This window comes from Argopecten irradians, chromosome 5, assembly GCF_041381155.1.
Source record: "Argopecten irradians isolate NY chromosome 5, Ai_NY, whole genome shotgun sequence".
Taxonomy (NCBI): domain Eukaryota; kingdom Metazoa; phylum Mollusca; class Bivalvia; order Pectinida; family Pectinidae; genus Argopecten; species Argopecten irradians.
This window is the reverse complement of record NC_091138.1, coordinates 32,983,135-33,000,261: the sequence shown is the minus strand read 5'-3', so window position 1 is coordinate 33,000,261 and position 17,127 is coordinate 32,983,135. Positions and strand designations below refer to the sequence as shown.

Genomic DNA, 17,127 nt, shown 5'->3' with positions numbered 1-17,127 from the left:
TTCTAGACCTATTGGCTTATTTACCTTACCACCGGTTTACTTTTGTGGAAAATTCTCGCGATGAAACGAAAAATAAATGTAAATTGAAATTCGCGATTTGGATATAATGGTTCGTGTTATCACACATTAATACTCAATATTTCACCGAGCCATTTTTCGTGATCATATCATATGTCTCTTGAAATCTTGAAAATAAAAGTCTAAATGTTGTTTTGGTTCATTCTCGTGATACTAATCAAAAGTATCATACTAGATCTGATACAACCAATCTCCAAACACGATATTTTAAGCTACCTGATAAGTGTGTCCATTGTTTTACGTTTTCAGATCGGTAGCAAATCAGTTAAAGCGAGGGTATATGGTTGCCCCTGAACATTATGAATGTGTTTCCATATACTTTAGTGATATAGTGGGCTTCACGGCGTTATCAGCGGAGAGCACGCCGATGCAAGTAAGTACTTGTTTTTACTTTGATAAATCAAATGAATTGCCTAAGATGATGACAATATGGATTTACACTGGTGCTTGTTTATTTTGTACAATTTCCCTGTCCATACCTTCAGCATTTTCTGAATTTGCATGTTTGATACTTTCTGTAGTCATGGATATGTTCGCTCTGTTCTTGTATGCGCCTACGTGTACGTCGTTCCCTTCACAGATCATTGATCCAATATTCTTAAATGTTTGGCGTTAAGTCACCGTGGAATTGGATGGCAAACTTCTGAAGATATCGAGGACATCTAGCTAATGTACCGTGTTCGAGTTGTCACAGAATCCACTCGGATTCTTGACGCAATTTTGGAAATACAATTAACAAATATGTTACGACATACTCATGCCGTGGATCACGTATCCATCAACGAAACCTGTTTTCAAAGCTAATATTCGTTAGATTGAATTATAGAAATGTGTATGAAGTGGAAAGTGTGGCCTTACCGCATGCTGTTTATTTGAATAAACGTATATACAAATGTAAATGCTTGCCAAGGTAAGGTTAATTGTATCGATATTGAAATTTATTCAACCTGATTTCCATCAAATTTGGATAATCGTGAGATTATGAATTTATTGCGTTTCTATTCTAAGCCGCGTTAATGCTGTTTGAAGATGTATTTCGACATGAAATTTCTCATAGTCAAACGTCTAACATAGTAGGAATACCCATGTCTTCAATCAGATCTAATGTCACTTCACATTCAACCTACGTAGTACTATTGACTTATAATAAAAATTATCATAAGTTAATTATTATATAATATATTAAAAAAATAGTATTTGTTTGCCTTAAGTGCATACTGGATAGTACTTCATTAAATTAATCGTATGATCACCTATTGAAAGTGTCGTGACTAGCGAACCTTGTCTTCTAACACAGAAGTTTTGATAGAACAAGGCTTTTAACTCACATCATTAGCAGAAACAAGACCGCTGTCATTAGTATCATCATTATACACTTATCGCTGGCCATAAGCTAAGACTCTAAAAATAAGTGACGTCTTTATCGTCACTTAATGACACGTTTTCTCGTGTCATATTCAAAGCCATTTTATTACTGAAGATAGACAAACCATATTTTGTAGTTAAAGTTTTATGTAATGGTATTTATTATGGTACTAAACCAGTAGGTGTTCTTATCAACTCTCCTAATGTTTTCGGTAGACATATTAGTTATGGGTATTTTATACATTTCAAGCCTCCATTGTGATATTTATTGGAGTGTTTCTCTTCCTGGCGTTTCCCATCAACACGTTTGGTCACTAGCACCATTGACGAATTCTGGAAGTATATACAAAACCACGTGGTGCAGCCACTTTAATTATTCTCGTCTCATTTGATTTTTCATACAATCATTGAAATATGTGTGGTCATTCAAAAAACAAAAATTGTCGACTCATCATTTATCTTATCTTCTTGTAATGGCTTTAACATACATCATCCATTATCGTTACTATGTAAACAGGTGTGGGGTATACGCGATCGTAGGTGTAAATAGTACACCGCAAATAGGCATTAAAGTTATGAAGGTGTTACATTAGTGTTATGGACATTGACTGAACATAGCATATGCTGTTAATAATGTCTCTCCGTCTTGCCGATTACTTGGTTTTTATTCTACACTTCTTCTGAGCTTTCATTGCATATTAGGTATTGTTGAAGAGCCATTGTTGATTGCATTGCGCGCTAAACTACGCTATCGTTACAATTAGCAAAGTGCAATCAACCATGGTTTCCTAACGATGCTCAACATAGCAATAGAATCACTAATGTTTGCGATTTCAAGTTTTATATCCGTGATATATACAGTTTATTTTAGTTTCTTCTGTTTAAACAAATCAGCAAGAAAAGGACAATAACGTGAACATCTGAATCGTTGGCTGGTTTGTTTCCCACTGAACAATTTTCACAATTCCACACTTAAAATCTAGTATGCTAGAGGAATATGATCAAATGTTTAATGAACATAAAATTTCCAATGTTGATGAGCATCAATAGGGGAATTCATCCCGGACGCTTTAAAGTCGATTGCTACACTAAGCCCCATGTTTAACGCAAAACCAGAAGTATTAAGAGTTAATGCTGACGACTAATGCTACATTACTACAGACAATTACATCAGAAGTGCACGTGTTGGTTTCGACGGCGATCTTAATAACGTAGCTACTTGATGGTATCATGGATTTGGTACTTTAAACACGAAATCAGTATAGCGACATCCCACAGCTGAATGAAATCCAATTGATAACAACCTAAAGCCATTTGGTCCTGGTCCGTCAGGGCTAAATGCGTAGGATCACTATGATCTGGTTTTAAGACAAGTTTATTTCGGATAAAGTGTACTTCATGTTATCGATTTGACAAGAATTCTCAAACACACGCTCAATAAGTGTTTTATGTTAATCAGTTATCGGTGGGAGATTTCTGTAAGCTTTCTCACTATAATAATCCGTACCACATAATATCTATATCTCTTATTTTGACAACAGATGTTATGTAGTCAAAAACAAAATTCAAGTATCGACTAATTAAAAGTTCTAGCTTGACTGAGAGTTCAAGGTGGGGTTTACGTAGCTATGTAATTACCATTGAGAATTTCATGTAAGCTTTTATTTGTTCTTGTAAGCCGTAATGCTTAAAGCTTAATACCCAAACGTTACCTATATAACTTTACAGATGTCATGTCACCAAAAAAACTAACATTGTCCTCTTGATTCTTGCCTTGAAGACATGCACAATTGTAAGCATGTAGCGTCATTGTAAAAAGACTGTATGTGTGGTTTCAGATACTGTATACCACGAAAAGTTCAATTATTTTCGAGCTGAGGAGTTTAAAAGTTATTTCATGTTAAAAATATTCGTATTTGACCGATACTTTAGCGATTTTAAATATTTTTACTTAATTAATAAATTTTGACTTTCGTTCTGTTTATATTCGTGGCTTCACAGCCCCCGCTAAATTAAAGTTTCTACACAAATAATATTTCATATTGGACAGTATATAATCGATATATAGCGGATTACAGCAGTTGGGTAAACCGTCGTACTACGTCATCAAATTGTGATGCTACCGACAAAAACTATCAGCTGAATAAACTGGCGCGATCTTGTATACTATACATAGAATAATCAATACGTAATATTGCATTGTCTCAATTTTGCGTCATTAATGTGCGTGTGCTTCGTCTTTTCCATACTTAAATGACAATTGTGTAAATTACAAGTACCGGATGGTGCCGTGTGTTTACGAACATGTAATAACGGTCTCATTGTTAACGTCATTCAATAACCTTGACACTGTCAGACGCTAAGCAAACAAACAGCTGTACAAAGGGCAATTTCCTTACTTCTATTTGAACGACTCTTGTTGAAATATTGATTGAACCAAATCCATCAAATCCCGAGTGTTAATGAAGTTTTCGAGAAGGTGGTTTCCAGTTGTTGTTTTTTTTTTTTTCATTTTACTGATTACGATTTTATAATATGATTTTTTTAAGAATTTAACCTCGTTCATTAACAAGGACATCGATTATCTTGAGCCGAAAAAATGCTTCAAAAATGGTATAATACTAGCGCTGCATATGTGTCAGGAAAGCTGCAGTAGACTACGTTTTGTAGATGATATTCACGTCTCTTGTTATCATTTTTACACTATCTGTCAACTTTCTATCAAATCTTGAGTTTTGATGCTAGTTTTTCTTTTCGCCGAGACCTCCTTCGTTAATGAAGTAATTTTAGCATGTGTCAGGAAAAAAGCCTTTCGTTAACTCTTCACATGACAGTCTCCCAGCACTCGTATGAAATTTTGTAGTTGAGTTTTCGCCAGTAATTATGAAACCCTTTGAACTTAGATTGAAGTACGGTCACGTAACTTCCTATCCACCGATTGTACAACCCTCAACTCTTTAACTCTGCCAGTTATTCAACCATTTTGTTGAAATAGAAGGCAAAAATGCATGACAAGATTTTGTTATAGCTATGCTCCGTGGTCCTATATAAAATAGACGGTAGAATAGATGTGTTGTCGCGTTTCCTGAAAACTTCCTTCGGTAGCTTTACTCCAGAAATCGACATGACGGGTTTGATTTAAACTTTAAGGATGATATGACCCACTGTGGTCTGGTTGTTTAGAAGGCACCATTGTCTCAGAGCCAGATCCCGTAATCCGATAGCCTGAAGACATGCAACTTAATAGTTATAATTTGTGATAGAAATTCAGTGTATTTTTGTTTCTAACTGCACAAATTGTTGGGAAAGTAACATGTTACGCAGAGACAAGTGCACCCCGGTCTCAAGACAGCACTATCTTGGTCTAAACCATACTCGTAACGGCATGTGTTAGTTCTGGATGCAGCATCCTCTCACTGAAAGTCAAAAATAAATTGTGTTGGATGAACGACAGAAAAGTTAACAGAAAATAATGGTAAATAACTGGTCTCGTGTTTAAATTCTTATACTAGTGGAACAAATGCAATGAAAGACAATTTACGACTGTTTGCGACACATTTTTCATACTAATGCGAGTTTATCAACCAGGAAGTAGAAGGTAAATAATAACAGCATAACATGTAAAATTGGCAAAATCTTCGTCACCATATATCTTTCAGACCATAAATCTGAATTAGGGTATAGCAGCGTATAGAGAATATGGTAAAATAGGGTAAGGAAAACAAAATACAATGCTTTGGATATATTTGACCAGTAGTACTGACTTAAAAATTACAAAAAGATGATACATCTACCGCAGCCTTCCATTGCATAAAGACGTTCACACACGACACATCGCATACAAGGGAGACCAGTCCAGACATTTAGCCAACCAGCCAATCAACCTACCAAGAAAAAACTGCTAAGATATTCGGAAACATTTAAACGTCATTAAGCTCAATTTTGGTCAACACGTTCAATTTGAGTATATAATAGATTTAATATCAAAGCCCATAAATATCATACAGTTTTGTTAAGAAAATGACATTTGCGTGCGTATGTTCCTATCTAGATTTGATAGTTCGTTATAAGACAACTTTACTTCTGTAGTTCTATACTGATAAAAACATATATTACTATTAGATTTCTTTTATATATGAAGACAATATATCTCCAGGATAGTCAAGGTGCCTCAAATCCTGTATTTAAACGTGCCATTATGTTGAATTTTGTTACCCTCTTGAGTAGATAGTAAACAAGTGTTATTTGTTTCAAGTGTAGTATCTGTAGTGATACAAAAACGCCGCATAGAAAACTAATATACTTCGATTGTGTAGTGTTTGTTTTTTCTAATGTTGATTGATATATTTTGACAGGTGATTGACATGCTGAACGAGCTCTACACGTGCTTCGACTCTATTATAGAACATTATGACGTGTACAAGGTGGAAACCATTGGTGACGCTTATATGGTCGTGAGTGGTCTCCCTTTGAGGAACGGGAATCATCACGCTGGCGAAATAGCATCGATGTCTCTGCATTTACTAAAAGAAATAAAGGCATTCCGAATATCACATCGACCAGAAGATACTCTTAAACTACGTATAGGCATACACTCAGGTGGGTTTTATGTCGATTAGAAAATACGCTCAGGTAGTTTTAATGTCAATTAAACTAAAATAATCTTATTATGGTATGCATATTGTGTACCACATATAGAACAGGTTATGGTGACCTTTGTTTTGGCCTTTAACCTTTATTCAAGAAAAATTGTACCCAGACTACATTTGATTTACTGGTAAATGAGTATACTTAGTTGAGATCTTGTGTGTCCTTCCAAAAACAGGCCACTATGTCCTATATTTTGACCTTTTTACAAGATCAAAGTGACCTATATTAAGACCGTGTATAATCATTCACGCAAAGTTTTGTTTAGGCCATCTTATATTACTATGGTGGAGTTCTCATCTTTAATTGGTATATAGATCAGTCTAGGTGACGACAATACGAGCACCCGTCGCACGCGCTTTGGGAGCTCGCCGAATTCTCTTGCAGCAACACTTCAGGTATAATTAATATATATGTCCAAGTGGGAAAACGCATGGTAAGAATGGTGATCAATATTGATTTAAAGTACGCTCTGGTGTCAATATAGGACTGCTTATATTGATCAGTTTAACGTCGTCCTATTAGCAGACGGTCATTTAAGAACATTATAGATTTATAGGTAAACTTGAGTACCAGGAGAAAACAACACCGCGACCAAGAGGTGGTGGGCTTGTAGTGATAGTATGTTGGGTCGTCTTTAACACGTGGCCATCGCGTATAGGAATATATTAAGAACTGATTTTCATAAAGATCAGATTAGGAATAAATAGGGATATGATAATTATCAATGGCATTGTAGGATTCACTTATTTCGTGTCAATATTTAGCTTTCTCTCTAACGTGTCCTTTGCCATGTGTTGAATGTGTTTGGATATATCTTAAAGATTAACATGACTTCTCTATTGAAAACGAAACGTTTGTTTATCTCTTAGCATCATGTTCATTTGGTTTTTTTCAGTCTTCATGATTTTATTTATAACAAGGTATTGTTTGTGCTCAAACATAAATATCCATTCAATTCGTCTTCTAGGGTTTCTTGTGTAAAGTAAATAAGATCGAATGTCTTGTTCGTGTTTCCCTAATCGGAGAAGATATCAACAAAGATTATATAATATAAGTAAAATGGAAAATGTTATTGGTCGTAAATCAGTTTCCAAGTCTGAAGTACATATACTTGACGAATACGATTAAAGCTATTGAATTTGATCTTACTTACGTGTACAATGTCGCACGTTTTTCTTACCACGTGGCATTTCTGTTAGTGTTGAATATGTATAGAATCATAATAAAGTAAATATAACTCCAGAAAATTGCATACTGTAACATGTTTAACGTATGCCATTGTCTGTGGTTAGTGATTTCACAAGAGAGTTCTATTAGATAAAAACAGAGAAACACGTCAGCATTAATTCTCTGACACACTGTAAAAGTGACACCTCTGTAGAGTGTATATTTCAAATCGATTTTGGTAAGCTAGTTCTTATCTAGAAATTCCGTCCATTTGTTCAGAGGTGGGTGTGAAATCATGTTCAAAATTCAATTCGTCAAAATTGTTTAAGCAAATTGAAGACAAAATGTAGTGAAATTGAATTAGTAAAATTCGATTTCACCGTAATGGATTCTTTAAATCAAAATGCATATGGGTTTATTTAACAATAGAACAACAAATGGACCTAAAACTCGATCAATGTATTGCACAAGTCCTAGGAAAAAATTGCCCGTTCATCCGTAAACAGTTTTTTAGATTCATTTGTCGTCATAAAGTCGTGGACGAATTTAAATTAACTTTTTTTTATAACCTATGAGACTTCATACGACTCCAGGGGCACGCACCGTTGGGGTTTGGATATAAGTGTGTATTTCAAATTTCTACCAATCATGGAAATATTCGGGTAAACAATACAGGCATAACCGACATTTTGTTTCCATTTTTAGGGTCATTACTTTTGCATACTGTAAATGTATTTAATTTTGATGAAATAAAATTTCAGCGTCAACTTGATTTTCAACGGATTAGTGCAATAATGAATTCCCACAATAGCAATTGTTTCACTAACGACTTACAAAAATGTATTAAGCGCATATTTAAGGGCAACTTTTCATGCGGGAAAAGTGTTAAAATACTGTAAACGTATATTTTAGCGCTGTCAAATTTAAGAGCAAATGAGGAAATTCTGTCAAATGTGATTTATCTGTGCGAATATATATTAGCAAACAGGAAATACCTTTTAACAAAATTTAGCGTAATACATAAAGCACTTCAAAACAACGCGAAAAGCGCTAAGATAAAACTACCTCTAAAATAATTAGATTTGCAGTATGATTACCGCTAAAATAGATAGTTTTCAGTATTTGTAGTCAACATGAATATAATCAAATTGGTTTGATTGAGATTGACATGTTATGGATAAAGTTCGGTCGCTTTGCTGAAACATTAACATTAGCTGTCACAATCGATTATTGATAAAGAGAGGATGACACAATTTGGAAAAGAATTGGTTAAAAATGAGACACAAACTTCGATAACCTTTCGACACCTTGACGAGATTCACTCTTCGAAATGAAACCCCCTCAGTAACACTGTGACCTATTTTTTTAAAAAGAAAGTTTGAATCCGAGGTACTCATGCACCATATCAGGTTGTAAATCATTACAAATCCTACATTACAGTATAGATCAGATGCACACAATTTCTTTTCAAATCTAATGTAGCCAATATTGAACGAAATACTTCAGTTGAGAAACTTCGATGGACTGTTGATATGACAATGCAATACAGACACATTCATAAATTTTATTAAGCTCAATAATATGATGACCTTCGACGACAGTATCCCGTTAATTTGCAGTTCCTTCTAAAAGCAACACGGAGATTGGATGACCTTCCAAGGAGCAAACACACACAAAATTCATCCAGACATCAAGATTGGAGCATTGTCTAGTCTATTGTACGTCTGTAAACGATTTTAGACGGCCAAAGCACGACTTGATTTCGTTACTCCTACGCTAGGTTTTGGCGCTTGTGTTCGACGGTTGTGTTTGATAACGGTTTGAAATCAGTTACGATATTCATTGCTGTGCTGTCCTATGATGCACACAGAGACGAAGCATTTTATTTTACGTCCTATTAACAACCAGTGTTATGCAAGGATGTGCCAATCGGTCACGTTTGGCCATTGAAGACATGTGGACCCTTTTTACTGACAGATATTTTCCATAATAGAGTGTCCAGATTAAAGACAAAGCTTATACCGACGTTGTTATGGGCAGATATCTGGCGCTTGGGTAACGGAGAGCTATCTATTTAGGTGATGTCAGCAATATCTAAACACCCTTTGTGGTTATTTAATGGTATACTATAGAATAACGATCTCGTGATCAGGTCTTGACAGCATGATTATGTGTTACCTTTCAACAATCGACATAACGGGCCAATGTGAAACTCTTTTTATGGAGTATGCTAGCGCTGTGAGTGCCCAAAGCGATGTCGTCTAAGGCGTAAATTGACCTCCAGATTTATCCTTAATGGACCATTTCATGTGCTGAAAACTAGAGAAAGAATGTGAAGACGTTATATATGATAATACGTGTTAAAGAGTCAAGTATCAGAGAAATCACCAAGCTCGACGTTGCCTCATACAATATATATTGTTGAAACGACAATATACTGCACAGCCACAAGAACTACATTACATCTATAGGGCTTTGAGGCTAAAATGCCCATGATCATGAACTGACAATCACAACATCCATTATACCTCGGACATATCCTAAATGAGTGGTGAAACATCATTTCTCTAAGGATAATTAAAATACCTTAGTAAATCAATTTCATGAGAAGAAAGTTCTAGAACAGTCAGGTTTATGCACGTGCAAAACCACACGTGACTGTTATAGATCAGAAAACAACGTAAGACGTCCTTAGCGCCGTCTTTAATTGGATAACAATATTCACCAAACTGAATACAGTAAGACGAAATCCTCGAAAAAACTAACACCATCTTCGAGAATTTCAAACTAATCACCAATGCTTCATATCAAATAATAATTAACAAATGTCAACTTCTGTTTTCGTTTTTTGTATGTACTTTATCATACATGACTGTGTAACAGACTTGAATTCGTTATAGAAACACTTTGAATATTTTGATAAAATTTATAAACAATATGAAAACGTCCCACAGAGCGTTGCAATCTGTTTAGAGAGGATCTGACAACATTCCATAAGGGGTCGTGTTCGGATGACCTTTATACCACGTGTACTTATGATCAAGTGCATTTTCTTCACATTGTTACATCAATTGACAAGGGCATTTCGTCCCAGTATACATATATAATTAAATTTGTTGTGCTGTTTCGGCGAGATGACTTTGCACACAAAATTGTTTCGACAGCAAACAATTTCGTCCCCTGAAAGTCACATTCAAGATTCTGGCAGCAACAATTTGATTGGCCATTTCCAAAGGTCACGTTGACATGACCCCTAATGGGATGTTGTCAGATCCTCTTATCCAACGCAGTGATAATAAGGATCTGCATTTTAATCAGATTTGGAGCCTTGTTTCGTTTATAAAGTTTAAAAAAAAAATGAATGAGGAAGTTTAAATTGGATTAGTAGTCAAGTACAAGTCGGTCATGGAACTTTTTCTTCCCTTTTAAGTACATGGAACAATCTAAAACTGCCAAGGTAACATTGTTTTGCATGCTATTCGCTACATTATCAACCGTTTGTATTCAAGAGTATATCTAAAAAATATCGGTTATTAACCACGTTTAACAGGTACAGCATACGGTTTTCTTTGCAATGATTTTTTTTTATCGTGATTGTACGTATTGTTTATTACTCAGGCCCTTGTGTTGCCGGGGTGGTTGGACTGCGCATGCCCAGATATACCCTATTTGGAGATACCGTTAATACAGCATCGAGAATGGAGACTACCGGAGTTCGTAAGTTCTTGTTGCTTAATCCGTCCACCAAAGTTACAAATCACTTACCTGTTGTTTTATGATAACATTGAAATTCAACAATTCTCACTTGCTGTTTGGTAAGGCCATTGGAGTGCGTTTAAATCAATGTCCGATAAACCCGCCGGGGAAAAACTTTGAAAATCAGAATTTTAACACAAGGGTTGGGTTGTTCAGTACTATTATATAATTATCTTATTGCAAGTTATTCCATAGGTATACACTGGATTATTGTTCTCTATAATAGAAGTAAATGTTTTGTCACAGCATATGAATTGCGTGTAAATGAATATATCTCATGATGCGACTATTCAGTTATCCAATTTGATTTATGATCACGAGACTATAAATCGGTTTTCAATTTACGAACAAAGGTAAAAGCTAAAAAATGGCAATGTAATATATCCTTAAGTGTCAGCATTAGTCTTCTAAAAAGGAATTTGGAAATATATTGGCTTGTATTAAACACGATGGTTGGACCGAAAGGGTACCAATTTGAGAAAACTCACCTGACATACTGAGTTACAGCATAAAGTATAACTTAATTACGTTAGTTTTCAGGAACAAATTTCCCTTAAAAATGCTAAAGAAATAAGAAAATGTCATGCATCGTTATCATAAAACATGTTTAAACTTAAATTGTGTCTTACCAATCATACTGATGTAATTCCATACATTCTGAACAGTCCGTTAAAAAACCCTCAAAACTTCATACTGTTTTAGACTTGAGACTGTTTCATGAGCTTTGGCTAGCTAATTATTATAATATGATATTACTACTGTTTTTATTGTTCATTTTAGCCTTAAGGATCCATTGCAGCCTTGAGTGTAAGTCTATACTGGACTCACTAGGTGGATATAAGTTAGTGGAAAGAGGATATGTTTCCATGAAGGTAAGATTGGTTTGGATTACATTTATTGTTTAAAGTTAAACAAAAACTGCAAAGTTGTTGATAACTTAGTGAAATGTATATCATGATATTATGAAATCAACAGTTGCGAAGGCCATGTAATTTCAATTACAAAATATATCATGTTAATCAGCATTATTTCATTTCAAGTTACTATAATTATACTATAATAAAAAAAATGTATAAAAAATCTGCTAAGTCAGTGCAAAATATTTTTTTCTGGTAACTTGTTTTGAAAAGAAGCTATGTCTTAAGAAAATGTATTATTGTTGTTTTTTTTTTTTATTTGATTTGATAAGAACATGATTGAAAAAAATCTAATAAATAGGCGTGGTTTCATTTAAATTTTTTCTATTTTTTATTTTGAAAGATAACAAATAATATGTGTTTAACAGGGAAAAGGAGAACAATTTACGTATTTCCTTGAGGACCAGGAGAGCTCTGTTAGGATACGAAGGATATCAAAAACTGAGAGACTATCGAGAACAGAATCACATGAGAGCCAAACAACTGATATAGACCATTATGGCTCAAAGAGCAATTTCAGAACTCAAAATGGCCACATTCCAAAGGAAAATTGTATGTTAAAACTTCGAGAAATGTCCATGAAGTATCTAACGAGTAGTGATTACCGTGTACATAGCGAGGGCCAAGGCGAATGTGAAACTATCCAACCAACAAGTGTACCGGAAACCCTTCAGAACAATAACACGCAGTCGCACAACTACTCTTGTGCCTACTTCCGGGAGCAAGAGACAATGCCCCTGGTGTTAGTGAAGGATGGAAATAACGGGTACGTAGGACCGGAACGGGCCGACATCGTGGAAGATATTGTATAAGTGTCCGGAGTGTTTTCTTTGGACGCCATTTATTTTAGACACTATGGTCCCTCCGTCCGAACGTGGCTAAATGGAGACACTTTCATTCGTCGTATTTGAAAGCGTCTTGTCTTGCAATACTCAATACAACAAAAAGAATGTTTGAGAAATGAAAGAAAACTGGGAAGTGTAAATATCTTTGTGTCAAGAAAGATAACTCTTGTGTGTAGTTTCAATGTATAACCAAAGCGTGCAAGGGGAATGAACTGTATTATACTTGATACTTTTTTTTGCTACGTGTACGAAATATTTTTGCAATCAAACGTGAAAACAAGCATTATTAATCAAATAAACATCTACTATGTATTCCATTTTAACATATCATAGTTAAAGATAAAACTGTCATTTCATTTTAGTGTATTAATGTCTTAAAATAATCATTCTATGCTTATGCGTGTGAAAATAGTGTGCGAACTACGAATGGTCTGGCATAGTCGATATTTTTTCTGGTCATATTTATTTCTTAATATGTCTGTCAACTGATTGTGAATTGTTAGATTTTAGCTGATTATTTATGTATTATTTATTATTGACTAGATTTTTAACCTGAGTATTGGTGTACTTTGTCTTATTTCACTAGATTTTACCATATCCGTTTTGTACTATGTTTCGTAACATTAGAATATGCATCGTCATTTACAAACAGTGTTGTACATTGTGTATTTTACCCATAGATGTCTTATTGTCTTGTATACAATGTATCTTTTATGTTTTGGTGTAGATATTTTGCAATATAAACGCATTAAAATTTAGTATTGACGCATTAATATTTTAACATGCTGATAAACTGTGATAGTGTGATAAAGTAAAAAAGCATTATGAAGATATACCAAATACTTGTATAAATATTTATGTGAATAGCGTACACAAGGAATACATTGTATAGACGTCAGATCCCATGACTCCTGCGCTAACTCCATCTGTAAATCCGATTGTTATTTATTATATTAATCATGGTTGTAAATTAAAATATTGAACTTACATTTTGTGTATATACAGATGCGATTTCAATCATGAACTAACGTTGTTTTGTAAATACAGCTGTAATTTATCGTTCTTTGTATATATTGAATTAAAGTTATATATTGACCACACTGTATTATTGTTGCATGTACTTATGACGAATTCTCCATGCCAATTGTATAATTTTACTGCAAAGCCGTGTTTATCAAATTGTTTTAAAGTTACATATTGCTAAGCGTTAATGTTGTTCTTAACTATCGTTAACTATGCCTGAAGCGATATGCGCGCTTGTGTGACTAAAAAAATACTTTCTTTTTCTTTGGAGCAGATGTCCTGACACTTTCTTATTTGCCTTTTAGTTTTACTTATTAAATCAGATATATTGGTGCATAATGCAGATTATATACCTGTGCGTACAGGTATTGATTATGACGTCATTTGTTTACGAGCGTACAGTAACGTCATACGTTTCAAAGAAAAAATGTTTCGCTCAAAAAATAATGACGTCAAAATGGATGTCTACTCGTAAGGGGTGTAACTCTGTAATATGCAAAGACGGTATAGATTCAACATAGATAATTGATAAAAATACACAAACATGTTACATAAATCTAACGCACAATACTGTAATATGTTTGTATTTGCGTCTATGTAAAAACGCCATTTCTTTTTCAAAACTTGAATAGACTTTAATAGCTAAATTACATGCGATTGAAAGCTGGATTACAGTAAACTTAACCAAAGCCTTACAGTGCACATTCACAGCTTTAACATGCACATGTATATATATGAATACATTTTCCTTTATTTCTTCATTCACAATTGTACTATAGCTTTATTTATATTGTGAATAGCCGACACTACTTTTAAGTGCTTTCAACAGTCTGTACTTATAGAATGGTCTAAAATTTGATAAACTATCATAGATATGAATAAGACGATAGGAATAAATACTTATGAAATTTGAATTTCACTTAACAAGGAATAAAAAAATGAATATTTTAAATAATCTAATAATTCATGGTTTCGAATTTTATACGGTTCGGTACCAGACTGTTTTATGTAACAAATATTCTAATCAGATTAAAATACAGATCCTTAGTCTCACTCTGTCTGATGAAGGATCTGACAACATCCTTTTAGGGGTCACGTTCTAGTGACCTTTCGAATTGGTCAATCAAGTTATTGCTTTTAGAATCTTGGAAATGAATTACAATAGTTTTAACCTTTTAACTATTTTAATCAGAGTGTATATATATGTTCAGTATATAAGTTATAAATTACATGCAACTGTCAGAATTATTTTCGTGTATATAGTTATCTCGTCCAAAGAGCAAAACAAATCAAAATGTAAATGTATACTTGGACGAAATGTCATTTTCAATTTATATAGCTAGATGTAGAAATACATTTGATCTGAAGTACAACTGGTATAAAATTCGCCAGAAGGTGGCCCCTAATGGGATATTGTCAGATCCTCTATTTAATGCAGTATTTATAAGGATCTGTATTTTAATCAGATTGTATATTTTCAGTATAGTAGTTATAAATCACATGCAACTTTGTAGATATGATGCTTATGTCAAAGCTAAGCAATATGACTTGTATATATAACGTTGATGAAACATTTCGTATCCACAGAAACCGCTTTCACAATAAAACTAGTTTGTTTTGTTTGTCCAACTACCATTGAAATGGTAACTTAAATAGGGCGTGCATTGTCTTCAAAGGCTTTTGAGGAATAAAGCGTCCTTGATTTTACATCCAATGCGTTTGCTTGTTTGTGTTTGATTCTATTTTGGTGTGTTCGGGGTATTAAGAAACTTAAAATATTAAGCTATATAGTACATTTTAATATCCATTTATCATTATAAGCATACATTACGTTATGACAAAATTGTCTTTTCTTCGATTTAAAAAAAAATAATTATGGGAAATCGTACATTTCGGAGGATCAATTAAGTGATTATGATATTTTAAAACATAAATATGTATAATTTTCAAACAACAATATCCTTTTATTAAGAATATATTTTGAGTTTAATCTTGAACAACGTGATGTTTTTCTTGGAACTTGTAGTCAGTTAAATAGGAGAAATATAAACTTAAAAGAAAATTCTCCCAAAGATTTTTAAATGTTACCTTGATAAATAAGATGGTAAATATTAACAAAAAGTTTCACATTTGTATAATCTTTTTTAATAAATGATAGTTGTCATCAAAACTACACACGAATTAATACATAACTACCCTACAAATTTTGGAATGACGACACAATAAATTTTCTGTCCGGTTCAGCCAATTGAAACAACACATGTAATATACAGTACAGAACCAATTAAATATGCGGATTTTAATCACATTCACCGCGTAATTTTTAATACCATACTTTACGATAATAGTTACGCATCGTCGACATGATTAGAGTGTAAGGATTTCCTCTTTATCATAAATTAATGTCACGGAGAAAAGTATTTAACATATCAATATAACCCACTCATATGTTGACGTTACATAAATAATATCATATCAGAAGGTTTGATTGCGAGCTTTGGAAGTAAATATCTATATCCTGTAAACAAGGTTATTTTGGCGGGATCAAATTGTAACGCAAAGTCGATCTCGATCAAGTTAGTACAATGATGAATCCGCGTATTTGTAATGACTGATAATCCAATGTAATTAGGGAATCTTACATATATTTTTGCATGAAAAGCGTTTAAATATGTACTTTTGCAGTATCCAACACATTAGCGTTGAAAGCATTCGAGATCATTGTTGTCAGATGTCCCTCCTTTAAAGATGCTCCACCGCCGACACAGAATAAACGATACTCCTCATCTGACCAATAATTGGTGTTTAATCGTATATATATGTGTGTGTGTGTCTCATTATCACTAAAATAATATTACGTACTTTATCTGGCTTTAATGCATGCGCAGATGCATGTGTAAATATATACTACTGAGTTTACAATGTCCCTATATGGGTATATACTTCTGTATTTACTTATGAGTATATACTACTGAGTTACAATGTCCCTATATGGGTATATATTTCTGTATTTACTTATGAGTATATACTACAGAGTTACAATGTCCCTATATGGGTATATACTTCTGTATTTACTTATGAGTATATACTACTGAGTTACAATGTCCCTATATGGGTATATACTTCTGAGTATATACTACTGGGTTACAATGTCCCTACATGGGTATATACTTCTGAGTATAAACTACTGGGTTACAATGTCCCTACATGGGTATATACTTCTGAGTATATACTACTGGGTTACAATGTCCCTACATAGGTATATACTTCTGAGTATATACTACTGGGTTACAATGTCCCTACATGGGTATATACTTCTGAGTATA

The 17,127-nt window shown here is 33.8% G+C and overlaps 1 protein-coding gene across 1 annotated transcript in view; it reads left to right on the top strand.

Annotated features, from left to right (window-relative positions):
• LOC138323582 (guanylate cyclase 32E-like) overlaps positions 1-15,508 on the top strand; it is an 82,931-nt gene extending 67,423 nt beyond the window's left edge. Inside the window, exons 17-21 of the mRNA XM_069268288.1 lie at positions 328-451; positions 5,799-6,042; positions 10,879-10,977; positions 11,797-11,888; positions 12,302-15,508. Of these exons, the coding sequence (XP_069124389.1) occupies positions 328-451; positions 5,799-6,042; positions 10,879-10,977; positions 11,797-11,888; positions 12,302-12,745 (1,003 nt within the window). The 3' untranslated portion in view covers positions 12,746-15,508. The remainder of the gene's footprint in view (positions 1-327; positions 452-5,798; positions 6,043-10,878; positions 10,978-11,796; positions 11,889-12,301) is intronic.
• Positions 15,509-17,127: the final 1,619 nt, after the last annotated feature.